This window comes from Lindgomyces ingoldianus (assembly GCF_010093535.1).
Source record: "Lindgomyces ingoldianus strain ATCC 200398 unplaced genomic scaffold BDR25scaffold_7, whole genome shotgun sequence".
NCBI lineage: Eukaryota > Fungi > Ascomycota > Dothideomycetes > Pleosporales > Lindgomycetaceae > Lindgomyces > Lindgomyces ingoldianus.
This window is the reverse complement of record NW_022985168.1, coordinates 297663-323847: the sequence shown is the minus strand read 5'-3', so window position 1 is coordinate 323847 and position 26185 is coordinate 297663. Positions and strand designations below refer to the sequence as shown.

Sequence of the window (26185 nt, the reverse complement as noted above, 5' to 3'; positions counted from 1 at the left end):
AGCGGCGTCGATCCGCAGTTGTCCTTTGCGTCAACATCGACTTTGTCAGTGCCTAGCAGCAGCTCGACTATGTCTTTATGTCCGTTCTGTGCGGCACACTTCAGCGGCGTCGATCCGTCGTTGTTCTTTGCGTCAGTATCGGCATTTTCAGTGCCTAGAAGCAGCTCGACTATGTCTTTATGTCCCTTCTGTGCGGCACACATCAGCGGCGTCGATCCGTACTTGCTCTTTGCGTCAATATCGACCTTGTCAGTGCCGAGCAGCAGCTCGACTATGTCATTATGTCCGTTCTGTGCAGCCCACATCAGCGACGTCCATTCGTAGTTGTCCTTTGCGTCAACATTGACCTTGTCAGTGCCTAGCAGCAGCTCGACTATGTCTTTACATCCATTCTGTGCGGCCCACGTCAGCGGCGTCGATCCGTTGTTATTCTTTGCGTCAACATCGACCTTGTCAGTGCCTAGCAGCAGCTCAACTATGTCTTTATGTCCGTTCTCTGCGGCCCACATCAGCGGCGTCCATCCGTCGTTGTCCGTTGCGTTGGTATCGAGCTTTCCAGTTCTTAGCAGTAGCTCGAGAATCATTTTGTTTCCTACTTTAAGCTCTAAATAACACTTTATAAATATACTAGGCTAATTTATGTAAACATAGCCTAGATTACGCTTAGCGCGCAAAGAATTAGCTATATTAGCTATAAATGCTATCTAAGGGGAAATTCCTTGCGCATATAGCTTAAGTATAGTCTTAATAATTACCTACTTTTTTTTATTACCTAGCCTTTATAATTTTGCTATAGAATTAGCTTATAAAAGTTATCTAGTGCTATAGTTATTTATTATTTTTTTATAGAACTCTACACATAGCTGCAGTATATTTTTTTAAAAGTTTTATGTTTTATTTAAAAGCTTAGAGTGTAAGCTATATCTAACATTCTTTTAGCACGTCTAAGTAGTGTTATAGGGAATGCATTAGTGTAGAAAAAGTAGTTTAGTAGGGTCTTAGCAAAAGTAAGCAACTTAGGTGTGTAAGCAACTTGCCTGTAAAGTACATTAAGCTAAATATTTATTAACTATACTTATACTTAAAACTTTATTTTAAGCTTTAAATAACACTTTATAAATATACTAGGCTAGTTTATGCTAATATAGCCTAGTGTAACAATCCTTATAAATCGTTCCATCTCAAGTCGCCTAGAACCTCTGGAAGGCCCTTGTATCAGCCCTGACCTCGACCTAGCCCTGACTCTGCCCTGCCCCCTGCTGTACCCCTATTCCCTTATGTATTTAGTCGCACCTTGCCTCTGTAGCTAGCTTAGTAGTTTTCTAATATCCTTTTATACAAGGCCTATAGGTGTTAATGGCATTCCTAGGTTTAGAGTCCCCACGCACTCCTATATGCCTCTAAGTGGATTCCCACCGCATTTAGACCTATTGTCTTGCCTGTGCTGTTACACCTAGATTATGCTTAGCGTGTAAAGAATTAGCTATATTAGCTATAAATGCTATCTAAGGGGAAAATCCTTATGTATATAGCTTAAGTATAGCTTTAATAATCACCTACTTTTTATTATTACCTAGCCTTTATAAGTTAGCTATAGAATTAGCTTATAAAGGTTATCTAGTGTTATAGTTATTTATTATTTTTTTAAGACTTTATATATAGCTATAGCATGTTTCTTTAAAAGTTTTATGTTTTATTTAAAAGCTTAAAGTGTAAGCTATATCTAATATTCTTTTAGCATGTTTAAGTAGTGTTATTAGAAATGCATTAGTGTAAGAAAAGTAGTTTAGTAAGGTCTTAGTAAAAGTAAGCAACTTGCCTGTAAAGTACGTTAGTTATCTTTCTTTCTTTACTTTACTTCTTCTTTACTAACCTCCTCTCTTACTATACTCTCTACTAGATTGTATAGAGGACTGTACACCCTTCTTGCACTGTTGTAAGTTAGAGAAGTATCACGTGGCTCTCTCACTCTGTCACCCCACTTCTTATAATCCTCTTTCTCCCCTTTACGACCCCGTTACCGTCTGGAGACACCTGGCAACAGGAAAGTTGAGGTAAGATATCATAACAGGTGCGCAGCTTAGTGGTGAATTACGTTAGCTCTAAAACGCGCAAGCTTGCCTATACCCACAGATAAACTTTAAGTGCTCTTAGTAAAAGCTACACATTTTAGAAACCTGGGTGTCTTCTAGGACAAAGAGACTGTTGTTTAATTACGCTAAAGTAATAATTTATATAGCCAATAGTGCAGTAGCAGGGATACACAGATAGTATAGCCTCTGTCGCTGTAGATGGAATGGTTGACAGCATGCCTAAGACCGCCGTAATTTTCGTGCTGCGGACTTAGATTAGGAGAGATGTCTCGGGAATGTTATTAAACTAAATTTAGCGTTGTCCACCCTCAGTGTTGAGGTGCAAAGTGCGTGAACGAGGGATCTGGTTCAGTGCGGGGGGTTGTTCGAACCACAGGGATGGACTTTATATGCTTCAAAAAGCTATCGACTACACTCCCTTCTTGTGCTCTAGCTACTATTAAAAACTGCCGGTGCCCAAAGGAGTTACCACTGGAAGTTATGTCAGATATCATCAGTCCCATCTACAAATACAAGCCCTCGGGCTCTCCTTCGCTCTTAGTCTTCAGCACACGCTCTCTAGCGGTACGGAAGTCTTCCATCTGCACCCTCATCCGGCGTTCCCTGAGAGCCATCAAGCCTGCTTCGGAACAGATAGCTTTAATATCGGCGCCAGAGAGATCGTCCTTTTGGCTGATGAACTCATCGAGATCGACATCCTCATTGAGAGACATCTTGGAAGTGTGAAGCGTGAAAATCTTCTTCTTGGTCGTCTCTGCAAAGTTGTTAACTATGACACTGATGATAGAAGAAAAAATGTGCACATACGGTCGGGGTTCTCAAAGAGAATCTTTCTGTCAATCCGACCAGGTCGTATCAAAGCGGGATCAAGGGTTTCAATCTTGTTCGTAGCCATAATGACCTTGACATCACCGCGGTCATCAAAGCCATCGAGTTGGTTGAGAAGCTCCAACATAGTACGCTGAATCTCGCGCTCGCCTCCGGAAGTTGACTCGTAACGCTTCGTCCCGATGGCATCAATCTCGTCAATGAAGACGATGGAAGGAGCATGTTCTGCTGCCACCTGGAAGAGCTGGCGCACAAGTCGTGGTCCATCACCCAGGTACTTCTGGATCAGCTCGCTACCGACAATTCGCAAGAAGGTCGCACTAGTTTGGTTCGCCACGGCCTTCGCCAGAAGAGTCTTGCCAGTGCCTGGGGCGCCGTAGAGAATGACACCTTTCGGTGGCTTGATGCCCATCTCCTCATACAGCTCCGGATGAAGGAGAGGGAGCTCAACGGCCTCGCGGACCTCCTGGATCTGCTGTTCCAAACCCCCAATATCCGCGTATGATTCCGTCGGTGCTTTGTCCAGCTTCATGACCGAGACCAAGGGGTCGGCGTCATCAGTCAAGACGCCAACCACCGAAACGGACTTGTGATGTAGCAGGATGCTGGCTCCAGGCTCCAGCAGATCCTTGTCGACGAAAGACATGATCGAGACGTAGTATTCGGGGCCAGTAGCGCTGGAGACGATGGCGTGGTCGTCGTCAATAAGTTCTTCTAAATTACCGACGCCCATGGGGCTACCTCGCATGTCATCCACTCGCGACCTCTCGTCGGCGTTTCGATCGATAGCGTCAGAGTCTCCTCCAGCACTTGCAGGCGCGGATGTGTTTACGGCCTTAGCCTTGCGGATGCGTTCTTGGTTCTCCACGTACTCCTCCTCCAACAGAAGATGGTCGTGGATGCGCTGCATCCGCAGGTATCGTAGCTTGCATCGCGCAGTCGGGTAGACGGTGGGGAGTTTTGCAGAAGCGCTTGGCCCGGCAGCCTTTCTCTTCTTCCTTCCGATGCGCGTCGTTGGCTGTGGCGGAGGCTCGTACTTGGGCTTATCCTTCTGCAAGGCACGGTATTAGTATCGGGGCCGACAGTGAGGCGTCGTGTCGAGAAACACAGGAGGCTCTATGATGCTGGTTTCACGAACCTTGTCTTTCTTGTCTTTGCCATCTCCGCCTGGAGGTCCTCCTCCAGCACTCGACTGTTGATTGCCCTATAGAGAGTCAGCAAGGGAGCTCGGAGAGAAGTCGAACGTGTAAGGAGGTAGGCATACCATGACAGATTTCGCAGTTTCGCCAGAGAATGGTGTGGGGGTTGCGAGGTGAGGTGTGTAGAATGAAGTTCGGCACAGGGGCGTTGTGAGACAGGGCGGTGATGGTGAGGGAATGGGGGTGTTTGTAACGTTGATGGGAACGGAGCTAGGTGACAGCTTCGGACAATCGTTAGCGCCGTCACGTGCGATGATGCGGAGCCCTCAGAGCGCTCCACGCCTCACTTATCCACAGAAAGCGAGACACGTCGAAGAAATCACTTTCACTTGAACACGCCGAAACGGCCGCTATTTGATCGAACACTCTCTGCTCGGTACTCCCAACAGCTCCACAAGCAACTGTGACTACTTAAGAGCGACACAGCCCCGCCGGTGAAAGCAAGCTCCAACCTTCCCCACGCAGGCAGGCTCATCCGACATCTTCACGACCCAACTCACCTCCCGACACCCAACGACATTGTGAGTGAGCTCCCTCTTCTCTTTCCGCCCTTGGAAGCGACGGTTCACTGTACTGCGGCTTGCTTTGTTCTCACCTGATTTGACTCATTCAACGCCCTAGCCGGCGCCTTCATGAGCCTCAGGCTGACATTGTTTAACTTTAGGTTTAGCCCAGGCTTGCTGCCTACTTATTCCCCCTTCCCTCCCCCTTCTTTCTCCCGACTCCAAACCTCCCCCACCAACCTTCGAAACACTCACCCGCGATGGCGTCCAATCGTGCTCGTCGAATTGCGAAGGAGATCGCCGACATCAAAGCCGATACACTCTCCAAGATCATTGTAGACCCAGCAGGGAACGGCGATGACCTTACCCATCTCCGCGGACAGTTCCAAGGCCCTCCCGACACCCCGTACGAGGGCGGTACCTACTATGTCGACATCAAGATCCCGGGCGAATACCCCTTCCGACCCCCGAATATGAGGTTCGAGACGAAGATATGGCATCCCAACGTCTCTAGCCAGACGGTAAGTGGCAGTGCAGTACTATAACTGTGGTCTATTGCTAACATCTTCGTAGGGCGCCATCTGCCTAGATACTCTCTCCTCTCAGTGGTCGCCCGTCCTCACCATCAAGTCCGCCCTCATCTCCCTGCAGTCTCTCCTTAGCACGCCAGAACCCAAAGACCCACAAGACGCCGAAGTCGCCACCATGTTGATCCGGAATCCCTCCGAGTTCGAGCACGTCGCCCGCGATTGGGCCGTTAAGTTCGCTGGTGCACCCAAGAAGGAGCGGGGAGAGGGGAGCGGCGGAGCCACAGCAGAGTCAATCAAGCGAAAGGCCCAGCAAGCAAAAGAGAACGAGGAGAAGGTCAAGCTCGCCGCGTACGTCACCTTTCCTCGAGATGAGCACCAATCATTGACGCTGCGAACAGGTATCACGGCTACAACAAAGATCTCATCGACCGCTTCGTCGCAATGGGCTTCGACGTCGAAAGCGTCGTCGCCGCCTTTGAATACGTGGGTATTGATAAGATGGGCGGTGAAGACTACGAGCTGGAGGAAGCATACATGGGTGATATCACAGCCCGTCTCTTTGGGGAAGCGTAGCGGAAGCGTAAAGGGGGATCTCTCTTATTGCTTAACTATATTGCATTGAATCACTAACACATATCTCCTTTCATCTCAGGCCCACAATCACGGATAAGGAGCTATGGAAGACTAAGACTACATGTTGCGGCATTGTTGCTCCCGGGGGGGATAATCAACTGAGTAGAGATTGGGTTCAATTGGCGTTTGCTTTGATCACGATGAACGGGGTCTCTTTTCTTTCTCAAGTCTTCAATGAATCCATATCGGGCGGCGTCAATCAGGTCTGGGATTTCAGAGTATTTAACTATTTTAACTTTCAGTGCTTCTCTGACATTCGGATATTGTTTCCACTCTGATAGGTAGTGTAACGAATGAAGCCTACTTTTCGGCACGTTTTTATCCCTCATTTGTTACTCAGCATGAGGCCTCGGAAGGTTGTGGAATCTTTCACGTGGCCATCGGGTTCCAACGTTGTCAGGCCGGACATGGCTAAGTGGCTGATTGTTAGTCAGCGAATCTGGACGTCAACCTTGGGTCTCAACATCGTCTTGCCATCGTGATTGCTCGTCTCCACATCCACGAACTAACATCCCTCCCTGCCTCTCGGAAAACCCGGTGTGCAGGAATAAGATTTCTATATCGGTCTTCTATCTCTCTCAGCCTCATGGTCTATTTATTTCTCATCAAAGACGTTCTATCCTCTAAGAGATGCTCTTTGTAACGCTATCGCTCAACTAGAAAATACCTGCCTGTTTCGTGCTGCCAATCATTTCTTACACAGCGCTACAGAATCGCGAAAGCTTCACACCCCTATTCACTCATAATTACGTTTAGATCTTTAGAGCTTAGAGACTCTATACTAACTAAGGATTCAAAGGGGGTTTTCTAAAGCTTTTAAGATGCTAGTATCTAGTAATAGTACTATCTAATTAATCTGTGTTAGGATGCTAGGGCGCTCTTAAGCATGCTAGATTTAGCGAGCTTATGTAACCCTATGCTAGAACACGTGCTTAAGTACTGTAAATTATACTAGCCTAAAAGCAGTATCCTATGTAGCGCTATTCTAAAAGCATCTATAGTTAGCTTAGAGTGTAACGATTCTCATGAATCGTCCCATCTCGGGTCGCCCGGAACCTATCCGAAGGGTCTCCGTATCGGCTCCGACCCTGGCTCGACCCTGACTCGACTCTGCCCGGCCCCCTGCTGTTACCCCTATTCCCTCATGTATTTAGTCGCACCTCGCCCCCGTAGCTAGCTCGGTAGTTTTCTGATATCCTTTCGTACAAGGCCTATAGGTGTCAATGGCATTCCCAGGTTCAGAGTCCCCACGCACTCCCATATGCCTCTGAGTGGACTCCCACCGCATTCGGACCCATTGTCTTGCCTGCGCCGTTACATAGAGAGTGCAATGCCGCTAGTTGTTGCCTGTGTTGTAGACACTACTATAATTGTTAAGATAAACCCAGCTAGCAAATCACTTTTAGAGGCTTCTTTAAATAATAGTAGAACATAGGCTACTTAATCTAATTCTAATAGCATCGTCTTTACTACACTATACTACTAATATTAAGAGCATCTTTTTAAAGAGGAAACAGCACAACGCTAGTAATACCTTACTATAGAGGAGGAGAAAGCTTTTGTTATGTTATTGTTACTAATGACTAGCTTTAGACAACCTGTCTACATTAAGTAGACAACGTCTACAAAGGTTTGTACAGAATCTTATAAGCGTCGCTAAAATATCCTTTGCTAAACAAAGCCTCCTCTAAGACCACAACTAATTACTGTATATAATTAATAGCAAAGCTAAGATACAACAATTAACACAGTCACTAGTTTGCTGTAGTAAGCAAAGTGATGCGATCTAAGCTAGCACCACTTTCGGATACCTTGGAACTATATCATACCGCCAAATTAATCATTCCTTGTAATTTATACCTTTGTTATTCTTGTGCCCCGCCTGTGGCTGTTAGGCTTATAGCTGTGCTTAGCGCAGCTAGCAGAAAGACTAGAGATATCCCTCTTAATGCAAACAGGATATTAAATCTCTACAGTACTTAAACAACATTAACTACATTGCTAACTTAACTAATGCATCTTCGCTACTAGTGCCTTCTATAGCTCTAGGTCCTAGACACTGCTCCTCCTCGCCCTCTTATCCCTTAAAGTAGGCACTGACAAGCCCACCTCTTGCGTATTAGCATTAGCGTCGCCCTTAAAATTGCTCTTAAAATTACCCTCTTCTTGTGCAGACACTTTACGCTTACAGCTGCGCTTGCCTTTACTCTTACCAGCAGCAGCTTTCTCCTTAGCTGCGCGTGCTGCGTAAGCCTTGTTAAGGTGCTTGTAGCTTATCACCTTCGCCGTCTCTATCACACAAGGCTACTACAACTTCCGCCCTTAAACGCAAGACTCTCATGGCCAAACAAGGCGTTATAGTTCGTGTTATAGGCGATAAAACTTTGCCGTGTCGCTATATTAAAGACCAACTATTTTGCCGTCAGATACAGCTCTCTGTGTTCTAGGCACAATAGTCACCCACACAAGTGTAATTAATCGTAGACAACCAGTCAGGAAGGCTTATAGAAGGCCTAGTATAGAGTCTACAAGAGCCTTCTAAGGACTGTAATGTGGACGTGGAGTAGTACATGTTTAAAGTTCAAGTACCCCGCATATTTTCCGGCGCAGGGCGTTTTCCTGTACGAAGGGAAAGCCATTAATTGGTAAAGGAATCATCTTAATTCTACCTATTGCAAATGTCTGTCTCTCTATATAATCCCCTCAAGTTTAGAAAATCCAGAGCTTTAATATTTTTATTCTAAGTAGCATTCTAAAAACCTTCTGTTCCCTTTCATCGTGCTTCAACACCCAAGTTTTTAGTCCAATCTCATATTCGTTTGCGTGTGCTCTGATATCGGGGTTCCAGCTATCTTTCCCCCTCGGTTCCACTGTTTTCCATTATTATGGAAAACAAATGCGATAATAGCATATATTTCTTTTTGGACTAGGACCACTGTTATATAGTCGCTCAACAATTTTTTCGTATCATCTCACGGCCTCATTTAGCCGCATTATTTTACTCCGTTTTATATTACGGTTGGGTGGGCATGAGACAGAACAGAGAGATTGATGATCTCATGAATTTACGGTAGTTAGTGGGATGGAGAACATCATGTCGATGTGAATATTCGCCGCCATTCGTTACTGCTATGTGGTCATTCAGGTCACTCCGTTATCCTTCAACTCGGTGTTCTAAGAGAAATGGGTGGAAATTGATGGTGGCTTGAATTCGTTGTTCAGTATCGTGATCTCAGATTCATAATAGAATTTCTGAGACCCTGGATGAACTGGTGGGCTTTTCAGATGTGTTCACAACAGCTTTCTCTCCCTTCCTTCTTAACTCCTCCCATGTACCATACAATATACGTAGTCGACATAACCACAATCACAACCACCGTAACATCAACTTCGACTTCGAATTTGATACTAGTACACTACTTCACCTCTAAGTGCAACTATTTTAACTGCACACATACATACTCAACATACCCGCCACTCCGCCAACCACCCCTTCCTTCGCAGCCGAGATGATCTCAAAAATGCCAAGTATCGCTGCCCTCGGACTTACCCCCTCAACACTGACAAGCAGCTCTAGCAAATCAGCTACCAAGCTATGTTCCCCATGACGCCGTATGCCCCTGTATCCTCCAATGTAAGCCTCTAGCAATTCACAAGACCCAAATACCATTGCAGAGATAGAAGAATAGCTCCTGGAGGCGAAAATTAGCTTCGACATTAGGCCAAGGTCTATTGAGAAGGGTTTCAACCAACAAGTTGCCTCAACACAAGCCTCTCGGGGATCAGAAGTCGACGGCCTTCGTCGTCGGTTACGAGAGCTGCGAGAAGCAATCGTCACGGAGTCCACTATCGCTGAGAGCAAAATTAAAAGAGGTATAAAAGGAGAACGTCCACCTCAAGGACAATCTTCAGAACCTGCAAGAATATTGTGAGCAGCGAGTAAGGAGGGAAGAGGCTTTTACTGTACAATTAAAGCGGGAGAATAGAGAGTGAAAAATCGCTATAACTTCGCAGTATTCTGAGATCTATTGCATCAATCTCCAAGGCGAGATAGACGGCCTTACAAAGGAGAAGAAGGGCCTGACAGCAGAGAACCCCATACTGAAAGATATTGTCGCCATCCTCCAACAAGATGTCGTTAAAGCGCAAGACAAAATCCAACTCCAGATCCGGTGCCAAACAACCCTGCGCGACGAAATCGGTCAACTCCGCTCCGAGATAGCATTCTCCTCCCCGCAACAAGAGCGAGAACTCGCCCAGCTCCGTGTCCAATGCCAGCAGTTTGTTTCCGGGGTGGCAAGCCGAGAGAGCCGAATGTGATTAAGGCTCTAAGGCTTTGCGATGCATCTACCCGCAGTTCTGCGAAGATGCAGGACGCTACAAGAATATCCGCATGGCGGTGTCGGTTGTAGAGTGGTTTCCGTTCGTGGAGGTAGAGAATGAGAAAGAGGAGCAAGGCGCTGGCGCTTCTCACGGTGGAGGATAGTGAGTGGAACCTATGATTCAGTGGCGCTTTCTCGTCCGAAAAACCACCTAGAAGAGAGGACTTCTCAAGTGATGAAGCACAAGCTGATGAGGAGAGACTGTACGACGGGGACGACGACTACCCATCATATTTCTCCCCTGATGACTTCCCCGACCCCGAAACACTCCACGACTTCAAGCGATGGCTCCTCAGCGGCGGCACTAACACGACCGCTCCAGATCAAGACGCCACTGCCGACTCTGAAGACTATTCGGATGCAGATTTACCAGAGGCTAAATAAGAACCAGCACCCTATAGCGAGGAGAATAGCACGCTTGGCTTGGGCCTGCGACATGAACATTCTAATAGGTTACGGGTGTAAGTAAAGAGGGAATTACTTTGTGTAAATGAGTAGGCGAAGGAGGTGTATTCAGCAAATCTATTTAGCAATAACGTTTCTTAGTATCTAATTAGAAGTTAGTGAATCGACAGCGTTGGATGAGTTTAGTTCTAACGGATGTAAGATGTGTAAGCATACCTTCCTAAGCCCCAAACCGGCACTCAATGATAATGACCACGGTCACTCTAAAATCCTGCAGGTTTTCAGTAGCTGGTCAAAAGGATGTGCATATAAGTCTCCATTCACATCTCCTGAACCTCAGCTCTGTCACTACCTTCCAACATGTCCAAACTTCCAGTATGCTAAATTTCTTTGAGCAATCAGTGTCGACCAGACATAGATTCTGATCCTTAGACAGCACCAGCCTCACACTCTTCACAGCCGCCTTTAATTCCACCTGGCTGGTCAAATTTTCAGGGACCTGAAGACTCCAGTCGGGAATCTGGCGAGACAGCAGAGCCACGCTCGACGACTTCCATAAGACCGCATCGTGCATTTGGTTAAGAACAACGGTAACTTGGAGGAACACCGTCGATGCCAGGACTGTGAATACAGGAAGGACTAACCATATCCACTGGACTACCACGAATGGCTCGTCGCGCAAAGATGCTCCATGAGCAACCGTGCTATTAAGCCCCGTGCGGATTCGATTGGTCATGCCGAGGGCGATGTTGGAGGTAACTTTACCGATATCGGCTTTGTGAAGTAGGGTAGCGCCAAAATTCAGCTCAGTTAGCACCCCCTTATACCCGACCAGACTGCTGCCCTTAAAGACCATGGTCCTCAGGAATCGGTGTACAGCGTACCAATCGACCGAGTTCACTGTAAAAGTCTGAGATGCATTCACAGTGGTAAGATTAAGCGACGAGTATGGGGATTGAGTACGATTGTCGGAGATGCTTGTAACGGCCACCAAAGGGCTAGTTTTGATTAGGCCGGCCATAAACTGGTTGTTGTGGACAGACACACTCGAGTACGTGTAAGCTACAGCGGAGATGTTGCACTCGGCCACTTCCCAAAGAACGATTCTGTCGACTCTTTGTTCCTAGAGAAGATATACAATATTAGCACTGCGCTTTGAAGTGGAGCTAAGAATGGCTCTAGTCGTAGTCCAGCTATATTCATTGCGAAGTATTACTCGTGGCAATTTCTCAGCCACGCTTTCAACGATATTAATTTAGTATACCGATCTGAACTTACATTTTGGCCAGAGTTCCTGAATACTGCAAACCTCGATATCATTGAAGGCTGGTTCAAAAACGCTCCATCAAGGACGCATTGATTGTACGCTTCACAGCGAAGGGTTGACGACACGTTGATTGCTGTTCGGTAGAAGCTTGGCAGGAATACACTCTGTATCATGACTTGGCCGGGAGTAGTTATATTACATCTTTGTTCGAGAAGCGTATTATTTAAATCCGGTTCCGGATATATCGTTCCATTACTAGAGAAGCATACGGGCGAGACTTGTTCGGTTACATTTCTGCAAATGCTCTTAAATCCGAGAGTAGTGTGTTGGTCGGGCCAGGTACAGTTTGAAGATAGACAATCAAACGGTGTAGTAGTGTTGAGTCCATATATGCCGTTCAGAATTGCTCCAAACATTTCGGCATCCTCGCCGATACCTGGTCCAGCAATGTCAGCGCTGCAGCAAGAAATGGATAAGGGAGCGGTACGAAAGATAGATAATGCGTCGAAATTTCAGGTTAGACGCACCGTTATTATCGTAAACTCAGCTATAGGGAATCGAGGCAGTGTCTGGTCCTATAGATACCGCTTGCTGCTTCAGACTGACGACTTGCTGGGCAAAGGGGTCCAGGGCAAGACTCAGAAGCGTAATAACAGCGCCCCAAGAAGCCATTGTCGTGACAGTCTGTGGGTTTGAGAGTAGCTGTAAGGCTCCAAGCGGGCCTCGACTAGCCTAGTCAAAAAGGTCGAAATCAAACATCCGTCGCGGTTTGGTGAAATAGATCCATTTCGACTGGCTGATGCACTCAGCCACAGACAATAGAAGCAACGACTTGCTCGCAGTAGTAAGAATAGAGATGGTGGCGTTGAGTGATATTGGCGCAGTCCAATTTGACAATGGTTTCCCGTTCATCGAGAGGAGAATACCAATAATAGCGACTTGGGTCAGAAGACTTGCGATAACAGAAACGGCTTCCCAAACCCAGCAACCATGTCCATTAAGAATCCGCTTGGCGTTGGTTGTTGTAAGTGAGGCTTTCATCGTGTGGGAGACCGTCCGGAAAGGCAGCTAGCATTGAAGAGGACTAGGGAAGCGCTGGCGTCGTGGAAAAGTTATAGTACTGCAACAATGACCGCCCCGATGCTAAGGCAACTGGCTGAAAAGCACTGGCCTGGCATCATGCTATGTTGGTGGTTGCTGAAACAATCCTGGAGAGGAATGGGTTACGGGTACCCCGATGGGTGTTTGTTAAGCGCGAGGGCGCGTATTTCTCCAATTACGCCTATGGAAGGAGGTGCATATCAGCCCCCCATACACCCCAGGAAGTCGCGAAGCGCTCACCTGCACTTCATCCCCCAATCCTGAATCCTCCGCATCGCAATTTTTAAAGCAAACTAATAGCAAGAGTGCATATGTGGTAAACAATTGCAGGCACGACGCTGTTTACGATAGCAAAAGTAGGCCAAATAGAATGACCTTGGCCTCTAACAAGCCGACATAGAAACCGTCTCATATGAATAGGGTATAAAGCCTTGTACGTTGAGAACCAAAAAAACCCCCACTCAAAAATGCCTTCAAACAGATCCGTACACCCAGCCCGGTCCCCCTCATCAGTTGTCGTAAACATGAAAAACTTCAGAGTTGAGAACCAAGAAACTCCACCAGGCCCCCCGAGGAAGTTTGTTGGGGCCTGTGCATTATGATCTTGTAGCCCTAGACACCGGAAATGCTGATTGGTCTCCCTCCGCTTCATTTAATCGTTTCGTGGAGAATTACTTCATGTGCAAAATACGCAGCACCATATTTATAAACTTGACGATGACGTTAATCACCAGTCCCAGCGCCATCGACGGAATAAAGATCTGGACGAACTCTAAGGGGCCTTTGGTTCTAACTTCGGTTTCGATATAGCCAGCGCCCTTGACGGGAATGGCACCGTTGACCGTAGGGCCAATGCCATCATCGGCAGGGAATCGGCCATTCTGAAAATAGTATTCGAGAAGATCATCTTTCTCTCTCCAGCGAAGGAGAAGCCACTTTTCGAACTCTTTAGGATCGTTGACTGGGATGTCTTTCGTCGCAAAGCGCCGCCAGTGCATGTTGACGGACTTTGGACGTCGGCCTTGGAAGTATGTTGAGCGAAGTGTGAATATGTCTTGCCCGAATTGACCGCGGCTATAGATTATGAGCACGAGAAAAAAAAAAAAAAAAGGCAATGTTCATCTTTGACAACTTACGGAACACCTTCATATGCTACCGTGCAATCGTACATCCAATCCACAGTCTTCCTCAGCTCTAGAAGGCAGAATAGGAGACCAGTGCTGCGGGGTAGCAGAGCGTGCCGCAGGTCATCTATTCCTGTCTTGTCTGCCCACTTCTTACTCGATACCCTGCCGTTCGATGACAGATTCGTGCCCTCAGGGTAAATCAGCAACCACATCGGATCCAGCGTATGTGTGCCTGATAAAGGTCCGCTATGGCTACTGTTCAGCTTTCGCAGACGATACTGAAACCGCTCCTTGTCCTTTGCCCACTTGCGAGACAGGAATATGAATCCATAAAACATCATGCCTTGGCCGAGGATAGGAATCCATTTGATCGACTCCTTGAGGATGATGTAGAGGTGCCCGTGCATCTTGGAGGTGTATGCAATCCACCAGAGATATATCCAGTCGGTATAAATCTGCTCCAGATCAGCGCCACACCATCCAAAGTACTGTGGCATCAACCCACCTGATGATTTGCAACCAACACCATCCGCTCGGGGAAATCGCACTCTAACCTCCCATCCTCAGTCTTTCTCAACTGCCCTCTGACACTCTCATCCCCGCTTACCCTTATCTTGGTCGGTGCCCACCAGTGGGTCATGGTGGCAGCAACGACCCCAAAATGTTGCTTCGTCATGGCCATCCACGCATAAAACAAATCCTTATTGTAAAAGTACAGCGGGGCGCCAATGAGCTGGGTCATGAATATGCTGAAGGCTGGCGTTAGCGTCCTGCGATATGCCATATGTTAGCCATGAGGTTGCACCAACCATAAGCAGCTTCCGTTGAAGTACAAGGCAAAGACAAGCATGCGGAGGGCTTGGTCCCATGTTCCATGTTTGATGGCGCCTCCGGGGTGGTGTTTATCTCCAATCTCCTTCTGTTCTTCTTTGAGCGAGGGTACGGAAGCAGACGGAAGCCGCTGTTTGAGGCCGTTGGTGGCCATGGTGGGAGGGATAGGGTGAGACGGCGATGAGGAAAGGAGTGTAGGGGTGTAGAAATATGGTCAGTCGAAGAGGTGTGCGGGAGTCCACAACCAGGACGGGAGGAGGGTGCAGGTGTCGAGCTAAGAATTAGAGAAAGGACGTGGGCGTCACGATGGCGTTTGGCGGATGACGATGTTCATATAGGGAGAATAGGTAGCACTAGAGAGGGCGAGAGGACAAAGGCTTAGAGACAAGGTGTCTGCAGTCCAGGAGCTCGAACATGCTGGCCGTATTCCCTTCACTGCCTGGTCTACCTGAAGAGAAGAGCTGATGCGGCATCCCACCACCAGGCAGGCACCGCCTCGACCTGCGAGGGAGCTTTGTGACCACTGACCAGAAACATCCCTGCTCGGACGAATGAGTGCGGGGTGCTATAAGCGAGTTCCGCTCTGTACTTCGTAGCTTTCACAGTGCCGCAAAGCTTGGGCCTGTGCCAAGCTTGCTTTCACCCAGGCAGCGGAACATCCCATTAATGTAGATGAAGGCGTGAGAGTCGCCAGATCTCCGTGTGTTCGACAAGATGGGGGTGAACACCTCCGAGTGAATGCCTCTAGTGTTCACTATCACCCTCCCCGTTCCTGCTGTCCTGTCAAAACTACCCTCTCCCTCACCACTATTTGGCAGCGTCATACACAAGTCACATGGCTCCCAAATTTCCGTTTAACATCCCGTGCGAATCACATTCAGGACATTAAACGTTACGCGGCAACTACAATACCCTAGAACTGCCTCGCGACAACCATGAACTCCCTCGTCCGCTGTCGCATCCTACCCTGGCGGTGCCCCCCCCTCCAGCTGCGCAGCTTCTCCTCCACCCTCCCCCAACAACTCATCAAACCCATCTCTGAGCTCCCCCACTGCATAAAACCCTCCTACATTCAACGACCCCAAAACACTCTCCTCTCCCTGCAATGGCCATCCCCACCCCGCAACATTCTCATAACAAAGAAGAAACGCACACCCGGCATCACAGACTCCCTCGTCGAATATGCCCAACACCTGCACTCCACCTACCCCGCCATCAACATAATCCTCTCTCCCGAATCCTCCGAAGAAGTCCACTCCCGCGTTCCCTTCCCCGTATACACCTACGCTGAGCCGACCTCAAACCACTCTCCAGAATACCTAGGGGATAAAACCGATCTAGTATGCACGCTTGGGGGCGATGGCACAATCCTACGAGCTTCTAGCTTGTTCGCACATTCCGCGCTTGTCCCACCTATCCTCAGTTTCGCCATGGGCACGATAGGGTTTCTCGGGGAATGGAAGTTCAAGGAATATAAACGCGCGTTTAGGGAGGTGTATATGTCTGGCGCCAGCGATGCATACGCACATCTCGAGTTCCCAGACGAGCATCTTGCGTCCGAAGACATCGTCCCCTCCGCCCCGCCAACCTCCCCTTCCGACCCTCTCGACAAGCCCCTAACCTACGCTGCCATCCGCGGAAAAGCCATGGGTTCCTCACGAAACGCCCGCATCTTACTGCGCAATCGGCTCAAAGTCGGCGTATTCGGCCCAGATGGGGCTCGCATCAATGGTGCAAGTGACGACGGCGATACCTACGCCCTCAACGAAGTAATCGTGCACCGAGGCTCTTCTCCCCACCTCAAAATTATCGACGTCTATGTCGGCAACCGGTTCCTGACTGAGGCAGTCGCAGATGGCATGATTATAAGTTCGCCAACCGGATCAACCGCATACTCGCTTTCATCTGGTGGTTCCATCGTACACCCTCTCGTGCCCTCACTCCTCCTGACACCCATATGTCCCCGCTCTCTTTCCTTCCGTCCTTTAGTCTTACCCGCCAACACTCCCATCACTCTGCGCCTCGGCGAGAAAAACCGCGGTCGCGAAGTTGAAGTCTCGATAGACGGAAAGCGTATTTCAGAGGGGATCGGCGTTGGAATGGAAGTGCGGGTTCTTGGGGAAAGAGTGCGAAATTCTGCGAAAGAGTGGTGCGGCGGTGTGCCCAGTATTGTGCGAGGGACTGTAGGGACGGAGGAGAGGGAAGAGGATCATTGGGTTGGTGGACTGAATGCGTTACTGAAATTCAACTATCCGTTTGGGGACCAGGATTCTGATGGGAGACATTGAAGATACGCCTTTTAGATGTCTGCAGAATTTAGAACTTGGGCTGATAGAGGACACGGGTATCATGTTTGGAGCTCGCACGCACAAATACCCATAGTTTGCATGCCATCGAATCACTATCAAATAGACCCACATCCACAACGAACACAAGGAACACAAACACACCGAGAATATGAACTATTTGTGTCTTATTCCATTGCACCTATCCATTCACCCCATCCATCCACATACTCCAAGCAAATGCCAGCCAGTCAGTGTCAGTAACCACGCTCCTCTGATCCTAGCATCCGCATCTCATTCATAGCAATAAGTATTGGCAAAGAGAGAGGAGGCAAGGAAGAAGAGATCTAATAACACATGCAACAAATGCCACGCCTCCAGGCAGGAAAAGAGACGCTGCAAAAGATGCTGTAAAAGGTTGTTGTTCCGCCGGAAAATAGGCCACCAACTCCGACGCCATCCGTCGCCCCAACCCCGTATACCACAGATCCCGCAATCGCCAAAAGCTGAAAGACAAAGTGTCCCCTGTCCGGCATAAAAGGAATCGTAGCCTGTGTAGCCACGTCGAAACAGAGATACTGTACAATTAAACCCAGTACTGGAATTGTGACTGGATTAGTGACTTTGAACAAGTGAGTGGACGCGCAGGGGTGGATTAGATATGTACCCGCATGAGATCGTTACCGCCAAAAGCCTTTCCGCAGTTCGGGCATTTGCGTGCACGGAGTGCAAGTCGGTCTTGGACGCAGTCGTCGCAGAAAACGTGGCCGCACGTCTTGAGGACCGTGTTCTTGAAGTTGTTTTTGCAGACTTGGCATTGAAGCATGGACTGCATCCCAAATTAGCAACAGCGACATGAGACAAGCGTATGGCTGCACGTACCCGCATCAAGATAGTATCCTCGGACTGGTTGCCTAAGCTCTTCTTCTTCCAAACATCAACCTGCTTCTCCAACCCTTCTACTTGGGCTTTCAACTTGTCTCGCTCCGTCTCGGATTCTCGTTGGGCGTGCTTTGCAGCGAGGCAAGTTGTATCCTTGGCTTCGGCAAGCTTCTTGAGCTCGATAATCTGGTTGGCCTGAGCCTCAGACGTAATGGCACCCTCGCTGAATTTCTGCTGGAGTGCACGGTGCTGAATTGATAGCTCCTCCATCTGAGCTCTCATTTCGGCCAATTGCTTCTCATGCTTGTCCACCAGGGATCGACTAAAAGAATCCGCCTCTTTTAGTTGTGCAACAATTTCTGTGCTCTTACTCACTTGCGCCTTCAAAATACGCAGTTGTTGGTCCAAGGACTCTTTTGTCTTCATCGCCGCAAAGAATTTCTGGTCTGCCCTGGCCTTGTCCGCATTTGCCCTTGCAATCCTTTCCTCCCAATCCGCAAGCTCAGCGACCTTCTTGCTAGCAATAGCCTGTGCTTTCTTCCAAGCGGCCTCCATTGATGGCAGTTCGTCCCGCAGGAGTTTGTACTGGGTCTCCAAAGCCACAATCTTATTCCGCAGCTCGTCGGGTGTCATGCTATCGAGTGCTGCTGGTTGTTGACCATCAGCAGCCTCATGCTCGGCCATTTGGAGCCGTAGTCGCTCGCATTCAGACTCAAGGGCAGAAATGCGATCTTCCCGTGCGCTTACAAGCTCTCTTGCCTGCTCTTTCGAAGCCTCGTTATCCTTGTGCCCAGCCTCTAGCATCGCGACCCTAGCCAGGAGGTCGTCCCGGGAATTACGGATTCGGGTAAGGTCAGCCTCAGCCTTCACCAAGTTGCCCTCAGTCTCACCCAGTGTAGCACGGGCTTCCTCGTCGATTTGCATGCGGTATGCCGTCCTTTCTGCCTGGTATTTTTGAGCTTCTTCCCGAAGTTGAATATTTGTGGCTTCTAGGTTGTTGATTCTCTTAATCACATCCTCGTGCTGTGACTTGAGAGCTTTGAAAAGATCCGTTTTGGCGTAATCATCGTCAGATAGCCCAGCCAACTTCACATTCAGCGAGGTCACCTGCTCGGTCAACTTCTTATTCTCGGCTTCCAGCTGCTCCAGCTGTTCCCTCCTCCTAGCAGCCTCTGCCACAGCCTCATTTCGAGCAGTCTCCACCTCCTCGCTAGCTGCACCACTCAAGACACCATTGACAGCTTCCGCACCGTTGCTTGCAGATGAGGGCTCCTCTTTAACACTTGTAGCAATGGCCTGCTTTTCGAGTTTTTGAACTTGGGCGCTCTTGATCCGATCAATCTTCTTCTCAGCAAGCATATACCGTTGTGTTGCCATGTGAAAGCGCTCGGACATTTGTTCCTTTTCTGTTATGACGCGTTGCAATTCACAAATGTGTTCCTTCTCCTTTGCTAACTGCTTTGACAATTGCTGTTGAATATCCGCTAACTGAGGAGACGTTGGAGGAAACTTAGTGAAGAAGTTGGACAGTGTGGCCTTGATCTTCTCAGAGCGAGAGGACAGGTGCTTCGAAAAGTTCACGCTATCTTCATAGAGCAACGAAGCCGGAAAAGGGGCAGGGTTTCCTGGAAGACAGTCAGACTTCTCATCGTACCCTTCTTGGGGACCTTGCAGGCACGCACCGCTTTGGGGAGGGGTCGGAAGTTGCCCTTCGACCATGATCTTGATAGCATCGAGCATCTACACAACCAATCAGTATCAACAGCAACGTGCCTGCAAGGTGTATCAACTAACCTGGTCGAACCATGCATCGATAATGCGCAGATGATCGTCGTGGTATCTAGATTGTTTCTCCATGTCGGCGATCTGGGACTCGAGGATGCCCTTCTCACGCTTGTACTCGCGCATCTGACGGAGGATGGCATCTTTCTGGAAGGACTATCGCGCGTTATAGTATTAGCGGTCGCTCTCGTCGATTGCGATGGGGGATGGAGGCGGACTTGGGGGCGAACCTCGATGTCATCTTTCCAGGGCGGGTCAGCGTCATGATGCGACTTCGCACCGTTGACAGTCACGGCTTGCCTCTTTGACGGCGGCGCAGAATCGTCAGGCCCAGCGGGCCTCTTGCGGTCCTCCATCTTGACGACGTCAAGTGATGGGGTTGCGACGGTTCTTGCCTCGAGCCTCATCAGAGCCGGAGAGGAGGTTCTGGGGAGGGGGCGGAGGCTTCAAAAGCGAGCCGCGACGGTCATGAAAGGAACGGTGAAAGAGTGAACTAAACAAGGAAGAAGCGACGGTGAAGGAGGGTCGAGAGCCGAGGGGTCGTGTGAGCCCGTCAAGAGAGGGATTGACAGTGTTGTGTCTTGTTCGAAGAGTCGACGAGGAAGAATCCCTTTAACGGTCACGTGAGCAATTAGTGCTGCGCTAGCGTCTTGGCAGAGGTGGCCCGGGCTTCCATTGATTTGGTGAATTGGCGACGCTCAAGCCGTTGAGCTCTCTGCACTTCCCACCTGGCCTCACTTAACCTTAGTATTACGGCCCATTCATGGAGAAGAGTACCGACCATGGCTTCAGAAGCAGGCTCTTCGCAGCCGCCGCCCGAGGCTCCTGACAAGCAACAGCCCGGAAAGCCAGCCGCCAGCGGCTTCAGTGCCTTTGTGAACAGTAAGCCGCTTCGAGAGCCGTTTTGGCTGAGTGCTAAATGTATGCGTAGAAAGCGGTGCCGGCCGCGCCTTCAAACCCAAAGCCCCTGCACGTCGGCGCCCAGGTCCGGCTCAAGCTACTCGACCTCCGCCTGAGAAGTCGCCCGCACCAGCTGCTCCGCAAGCTGAACAGACGCAGATACAGCCGCCGACAGCACCCCTCCAAGAGCCGCCGACAGCACCGCAGCCAGCACCGCAGCTAGCTCTGCCCACGCCAGCTGCCACCCAAGAGCCTGCCCGTCAAGATGCTCCACAGGCAAAACAGGCTGATACAAATGACCATATTGAGACCACGATTCGTCTATCACCTTCTCGCCGGGCCGAAGAAGACCTTGAGTCTGGCAGGTCTTCGAAGAGGCGGAGAGTAGAGCCCCCAGCTAGTTCCGAGGAGCGTATCCTCGCAGGGAAGGCAACGCCAGCAGCGCCGACATCACCTCCGCACCCTCGGCCATCTCCATCCCAAGAGGGGTTGACCGCGCGACCTGCCCCGCCAGTGACGGCACACCCACCTCCCTCTTCCCCCAATGTCCAATCGATCTTGTCCTCGCAAAATGTGCCGGAAACACCAGCTGCAGTTGAAACTTCCTCTGAACAAACGGCTAAAAGCACTACAACAGTACCTCCTCTCGTCCCAACGCCTGTCCAGGTTGCCATAGCACCTAGCGCACTAGGTACAGCTCCCTCTGAGACGCCCGCGGAAACCTCTGCAAGTGCCCTGGCCGCGAAAGACACAAACACACAGGCAACTTCATCCGAGACACCTGCGGCAATATCTCCAAGTGTCGCTGGCACAAACGGCACAAGACAACCAACCGATGCAACGCCTTCCAACAGTCAGGCTCAACCGAAGAGGAGGAAAAGGGTACTCCCATGGCTTGCTGTAAACCGACAGCACGCCTATGCTGATGAGGAGGAAGCCATAAGACCAAGCGCAAGCACACGTCCACCAGTGAAGTCTCGATCAAAGCGTAAGACTGGACCTGGTCCTGTTCCTACAGCTGAGAATGAACCGGAGGGTGAGGAGAGCCGTACGAGATCGAAACCCCTCAGCGAGAGAGCGAAAGGCAAGAGGAAGGCTACCGACGCGACTCCAGAGGGTGAGGCATTTGAACCCATAGCAAAGAAACCACGCAAAGTAAGGAAAGACAAAGGCATCAAAAGGAAAAATGCAGATGCACTAGGCGGAGGAACCGAGGAAGAAGTCCCTGCCGACTACGATGAGGCTCAGCCGAGTCAGCAGAGGGCATCGATAAGAAAGAAATGGGCGCCACGACAAGCCGAGAATGTATCTGAAGACACGCAAGAACAAGCATCCGGCGCAGAAAATGATGGGGAACCTCCACGTAGGAAGAGGAAACCACGCAAGCCGCGAGAACGAGCTCGAACCCCGTCTGACGCCGAAGACCGAGAAATCGAGCCCGAAGACACTTTTATGGATGATCTCGCATCCCATAATATCAAGGTTGGAAAGCTGTCTGAGCGCGAAAAGAAAATGCGTACGATTAATTGGAAGGAAGTAGCTCAGCGTCGTCGAGATGAAGAAGAGAGGGCCCTTATGATGAGGAGCCGGAATACAGGGACCAGAAACGAAGCATTGGATGGAGAAACAGAGGCGGAGCAGAACGGGGGACTTCAAATGCATGTGATCAACGGTGAGATTCGGTTCGTCCAAGGTTCTGGGGTCATCGATAGGGATGGCGATGCCGAACGGGAGAGAGAGGGCTACGAGGTAGTCGAAGACGATGACTTAACTAGGAGAGTCAACAATCGGAGCTGGATGTTCAACAACAAACGTTTCCCTGAGGACTACGTGGGGATTGCGCAGGGTAAGCCGATGCGCTGGTCTGCGGAGGCTACGGAACAATTTTACGAGGGCCTGAGGATATGTGGCACGGATTTCAAGATGATCAGCACTATGTTCCCCGGTTCCACGCGTCGATCTATTAAAACGAAGTTCACCCGCGAAGAGCGCGAGAATCCGGAATTTGTTAAAGCTGCGCTTCGTCGCGAAGGCGATCCTGAATATGATCGAAACGAGGAATGGAGGAAATATCTCGAGAGAACCGGTCAGACGGACGACGCTTTCGTGGATGTCGATGCTGTCTACCGCGAGCTTGAGGAAGAGAGGAAGACTATGCAAGTCGAGATTGATGCAGCCAAGGCCAGGTTTGACGAGGAGAAGAGACAGAGGAGGTTAGCGGGTGCGGAACTTAGTGAGGATGAGGCGGTTGATGGATCGGCGAAGGAGAATTCACGAAAGAAAAAGAGAAAGGGGAAGCAGCCCGTCGTGTTTGAAGAGGAGGAGGGTGTGGAAATTTTAGGACTGATTGATGACTAGCGGAGTTGTGGCTCTTCTCGGGTCCGGCTTGTGAGCATGGTTGGAGCCGATTGCATTTGGGACAATGGGAAGTTACAGCTAAGGCCTATTTGTGGTCCAAACCCATTTTCGGCGTTTGCTTCAGAAATTCTTGATACCCATATGGATATACATGGAAATAGATTGTCGGGTTTACGTGTCTTTGGGGTCATGTTGCATCTGTATACATGCACACTTAAATCAATAAAACTTTGGTTATTCTCCCTCCAGTTCCTTCCTATACCGTGTCTCACTGACGTAATCCTTCTTCGGCCCCTTTACATCATAATATACTTCCCACCAAACCTCCTTTTCCCCCTCTCTCATGCCCTCCTCAGCATCTAAACCACCCTTCACCATACCACCCCCGAACTTCCAACTTGCAGTGTACAAATCCCGATCACATAAATGTCTCTCCTGATTCCCAGCGTCCCAACCCCCATCAAGATTCTTGACTAGATCCCCCATCTCAACGAATACACCCCCAATTGCATCCTTCCCAGCAGCGGGTTTTTCCTCATCAAAGAAATGTACGCTAATATAGGGTTTTAATTCTTTGTTGGCGTTGGGGTCGGGCCTGCGGATGGGGTTAGGCTGCTCAAGCTGGTATATGTATTTCCGATGCACGGTGAGTCGGAGGTTTGTGGTTGTGAGGAATTCACCTTCTTCGGAGTAGAGGAATGTGTGTGTGTGCAGAGAGGCAGAGGTAGGTGTGGAGGGAGATGTGGTCGGAGTGGTTGAGTCTGTAATATATGGTGTGAATATTGCGGTGCCGTGAACTGTTCCAGACGGATGTGTAGGTAGGGCCGATGTTAGTGTGCGGGTAAAGATCCAAGGTTTTTGATTGTTGAGGAGGTTTGCGAAAAGCGTTGGAGAAGGTGAGCTTTTCACTTCAGCCTTTTGCTTGCCATGGACAGATGTGTTTTCCAGAGCTTGCACTTCCGTGGATACTTTAATTAGAACTAACTTGGATGCTGGAGCATCGACCTGAGCCGCCCGACTGGTAGCTGAGGGATCCGGCATCAAGAAGGCATTCATAGCTTTCAGCGTTTCCCGTGAGGGATTGAGAATCGGCGAACATGTTGTTATCCATGCTAACCGTTTCTTGATAAAGGTTTTGTCGATTTTCCATCCAGTGGGATGCGGGGAGATATCTCCTTTGTCGTTTGCGTAAAGGCACAATATGGCTAGAGCCACGCCAACTGACAGGTCTTTTCCTGTTGGGCAGCATATTAATATACTCTGCAGCTGCGTTGGCAGGGCCCCGAAGAAGTCACGTAATCGGGGAAGTTGCGACCGAAGATCTCGTGACCCGAGCTTTCCCATTCCACAAGTTAAGTGCAGATACTTCTTCTTTAGATGCTCTGGATTAGTTGTTGTCAGGGGTTCGGGCGTGCAGCTTATCACTATATCGAAGGGCTCGATATCCAGATTGGCCGTTGACGAAACAGATATATTCGACGTTGGTGGAATCAAAATCGGTACGGCATCCGGTCCCTTCTCTTCCTTGATAAGCTCGGCGATTAAATCTGGTAGCTCTTCCTCATTTGTACTGAGGAGCTTCCCCCTGTTTTTCCAGAACACTATCGGAGTAAGCCCACAAGCCCAACCCTCATGATCATCGGCGGCCCCTTGAATGTAGCCTCCTTCAGATACTTCACCTCCATGCACGCGTCGTGATGCGGTGCACAGCACTACCAGATTATACTCCTTGGATTCCGGAGGAGCTCGTTCCGGAAGATTAGATTGCTGCGTAACCCAGATCGGCCGCAGAGGCTTTTTGAGGGTTTTAGATAGCGTCTCAATGTCTGGTTTGCAAATTTCCTAGCAAGATCTCGTCAGCCAAATGGTGAAAGCCCGGGGAAAATAAACGTTACGAGGAACTGCCTAACGAAGCCATCTATACGCTGCTCAATCTGAGCATGCTCTGACGGGGAGACCGCATGTCCAGGGGTATACAAAGGATGATGTCCTAGGGCTGGAAATATTGCGCGGTTCAACACGCAACACCATATTGGAATGGTTTTGGAGAGTGCATCGGGCATGCCTGATATTCTTGTCAATTCCTAGCAAACAACGGAATAACATGTGGTTCGACTCACTTTTACCCCTCCTAGTCGAGTCGACAATAACACACCTACACCCATATTAATATTACCCCGTCGCGCGAAATCCATATCATTCATTCACTTGCCCTCCATTTGTTGCAATCGGCTCTAAAATCTGCAAATTGAGCCTCCGCAAATTGAAACACCATTCATTCATATGCCCATCCGTGCTCTTGAAGTAGGCGCTAGAACTCTTCTTTTCGAGCGGAATATACCAGCTCCCGCAACGCTCGTTTGCAACAAGAGGTAGATGATAGGCTTCGGAGATGGAGAGGATGTATTCGGAGTCTTGGGAGATGGAGGAGAGACGGTTGTGAATGGAGAGCGCAGAGCGTTTTAGGGAATGAAGGGTGGTAGAGAAGGAATGCGATTGGGATGGAAATATCAAGTCAGAGGTCGTTAGAGGACGGGACATAGTGTTGAATATGATTGAGGCGAATTCCAGGCTGGAAAAATCCTCTTCGTAGCTCGCGAGATTCTGGGATGAGATTCAAGGTTACACAAAAACACGAACAACACAAATATGTGCTCTAAGATATATCTGAAAAGTGGTGGACACAATTCCCAGACTTTTTAATAAAGAATGAGTCTTTAGTCGTTGGCCGTTAGTTGTTGTGCAGGAAATTCGGATTTATTATATGCGTTAATCCATGCAATGTCTTGGCAACACCTCTAAATTTTCTTTCCTCTACTAAATTTATATAAAAGCTTGCAATTCCGCCTATAACACTCTAAAACTACCTCACACTAACTAATATTAGTAATATTTTAAAGCTGTAACGTACATCACAGGCAAGTTGCTTACACACCTAAGTTGCTTACTTTTGCTAAGACTCTACTAAACTACTTTTTTTACACTAATGCATTTTAAATAACATAACTTAGATGTGTTAAAAAATAATGTTAAATATAGCTTATACTTTAAGCTTTTAAATACAACATAACACTTTTAA

At 49.0% G+C, this 26185-nt stretch overlaps 9 protein-coding genes across 9 annotated transcripts; 3 read left to right on the top strand and 6 right to left on the bottom strand.

Moving 5' to 3' along the window:
* Positions 1-2406: 2406 nt before the first annotated feature.
* BDR25DRAFT_255706 (26S protease-like protein regulatory subunit 4) lies at positions 2407-4372 on the bottom strand. Its single transcript, XM_033686368.1, has 4 exons — positions 4186-4372; positions 4060-4125; positions 2901-3972; positions 2407-2847 (listed from the first exon to the last, which is right to left on the bottom strand). Exons 1-4 carry the CDS (start codon positions 4186-4188, stop codon positions 2597-2599), a joined length of 1392 nt encoding a protein of 463 aa, XP_033550925.1. The 5' UTR covers positions 4189-4372; the 3' UTR covers positions 2407-2596.
* A 56-nt stretch (positions 4373-4428) lies between these two features.
* Positions 4429-6107, top strand: BDR25DRAFT_301581 (uncharacterized protein). Its single transcript, XM_033689613.1, has 4 exons — positions 4429-4641; positions 4785-5144; positions 5197-5501; positions 5552-6107. Exons 2-4 carry the CDS (start codon positions 4884-4886, stop codon positions 5724-5726), a joined length of 741 nt encoding a protein of 246 aa, XP_033550924.1. The 5' UTR covers positions 4429-4641; positions 4785-4883; the 3' UTR covers positions 5727-6107.
* A 1973-nt stretch (positions 6108-8080) lies between these two features.
* Positions 8081-10606, bottom strand: BDR25DRAFT_351622 (uncharacterized protein; the record flags this gene model as incomplete). The annotated part of the gene is made up of 16 exons (XM_033694882.1): positions 8081-8197; positions 8251-8331; positions 8376-8468; positions 8547-8616; positions 8658-8735; positions 8804-8915; positions 8953-8990; positions 9046-9063; positions 9123-9194; positions 9245-9379; positions 9446-9680; positions 9754-9811; positions 9843-9971; positions 10027-10389; positions 10418-10511; positions 10563-10606. 16 exons carry the CDS (start codon positions 10604-10606, stop codon positions 8081-8083), a joined length of 1737 nt encoding a protein of 578 aa, XP_033550923.1.
* A 187-nt stretch (positions 10607-10793) lies between these two features.
* BDR25DRAFT_385537 (uncharacterized protein) lies at positions 10794-12013 on the bottom strand (the record flags this gene model as incomplete). The annotated part of the gene is made up of 3 exons (XM_033697943.1): positions 10794-10844; positions 10926-11696; positions 11852-12013. 3 exons carry the CDS (start codon positions 12011-12013, stop codon positions 10794-10796), a joined length of 984 nt encoding a protein of 327 aa, XP_033550922.1.
* Positions 12014-13127: 1114 nt separating this feature from the next.
* BDR25DRAFT_301580 (acyltransferase-domain-containing protein) lies at positions 13128-15384 on the bottom strand. Its single transcript, XM_033689612.1, has 4 exons — positions 14878-15384; positions 14574-14817; positions 14078-14523; positions 13128-14015 (listed from the first exon to the last, which is right to left on the bottom strand). Exons 1-4 carry the CDS (start codon positions 15051-15053, stop codon positions 13613-13615), a joined length of 1269 nt encoding a protein of 422 aa, XP_033550921.1. The 5' UTR covers positions 15054-15384; the 3' UTR covers positions 13128-13612.
* A 188-nt stretch (positions 15385-15572) lies between these two features.
* On the top strand, positions 15573-17350 carry BDR25DRAFT_118797 (ATP-NAD kinase). Its single transcript, XM_033683674.1, has one exon. It carries the CDS (start codon positions 15835-15837, stop codon positions 17185-17187), a length of 1353 nt encoding a protein of 450 aa, XP_033550920.1. The 5' UTR covers positions 15573-15834; the 3' UTR covers positions 17188-17350.
* Positions 17351-17363: 13 nt separating this feature from the next.
* On the bottom strand, positions 17364-20411 carry BDR25DRAFT_301579 (E3 ubiquitin-protein ligase-like protein bre1). Its single transcript, XM_033689611.1, has 5 exons — positions 20079-20411; positions 19861-20004; positions 19749-19806; positions 18067-19691; positions 17364-18013 (listed from the first exon to the last, which is right to left on the bottom strand). Exons 1-5 carry the CDS (start codon positions 20202-20204, stop codon positions 17840-17842), a joined length of 2127 nt encoding a protein of 708 aa, XP_033550919.1. The 5' UTR covers positions 20205-20411; the 3' UTR covers positions 17364-17839.
* A 219-nt stretch (positions 20412-20630) lies between these two features.
* On the top strand, positions 20631-23274 carry BDR25DRAFT_280799 (uncharacterized protein; the record flags this gene model as incomplete). The annotated part of the gene is made up of 3 exons (XM_033687842.1): positions 20631-20730; positions 20780-21007; positions 21263-23274. 3 exons carry the CDS (start codon positions 20631-20633, stop codon positions 23104-23106), a joined length of 2172 nt encoding a protein of 723 aa, XP_033550918.1. The 3' UTR covers positions 23107-23274.
* Positions 23275-23340: 66 nt separating this feature from the next.
* On the bottom strand, positions 23341-25820 carry BDR25DRAFT_332277 (uncharacterized protein; the record flags this gene model as incomplete). The annotated part of the gene is made up of 4 exons (XM_033692735.1): positions 25319-25820; positions 25227-25261; positions 25002-25171; positions 23341-24948 (listed from the first exon to the last, which is right to left on the bottom strand). Exons 1-4 carry the CDS (start codon positions 25645-25647, stop codon positions 23341-23343), a joined length of 2142 nt encoding a protein of 713 aa, XP_033550917.1. The 5' UTR covers positions 25648-25820.
* Between the last annotated feature and the right edge of the window lie 365 nt (positions 25821-26185).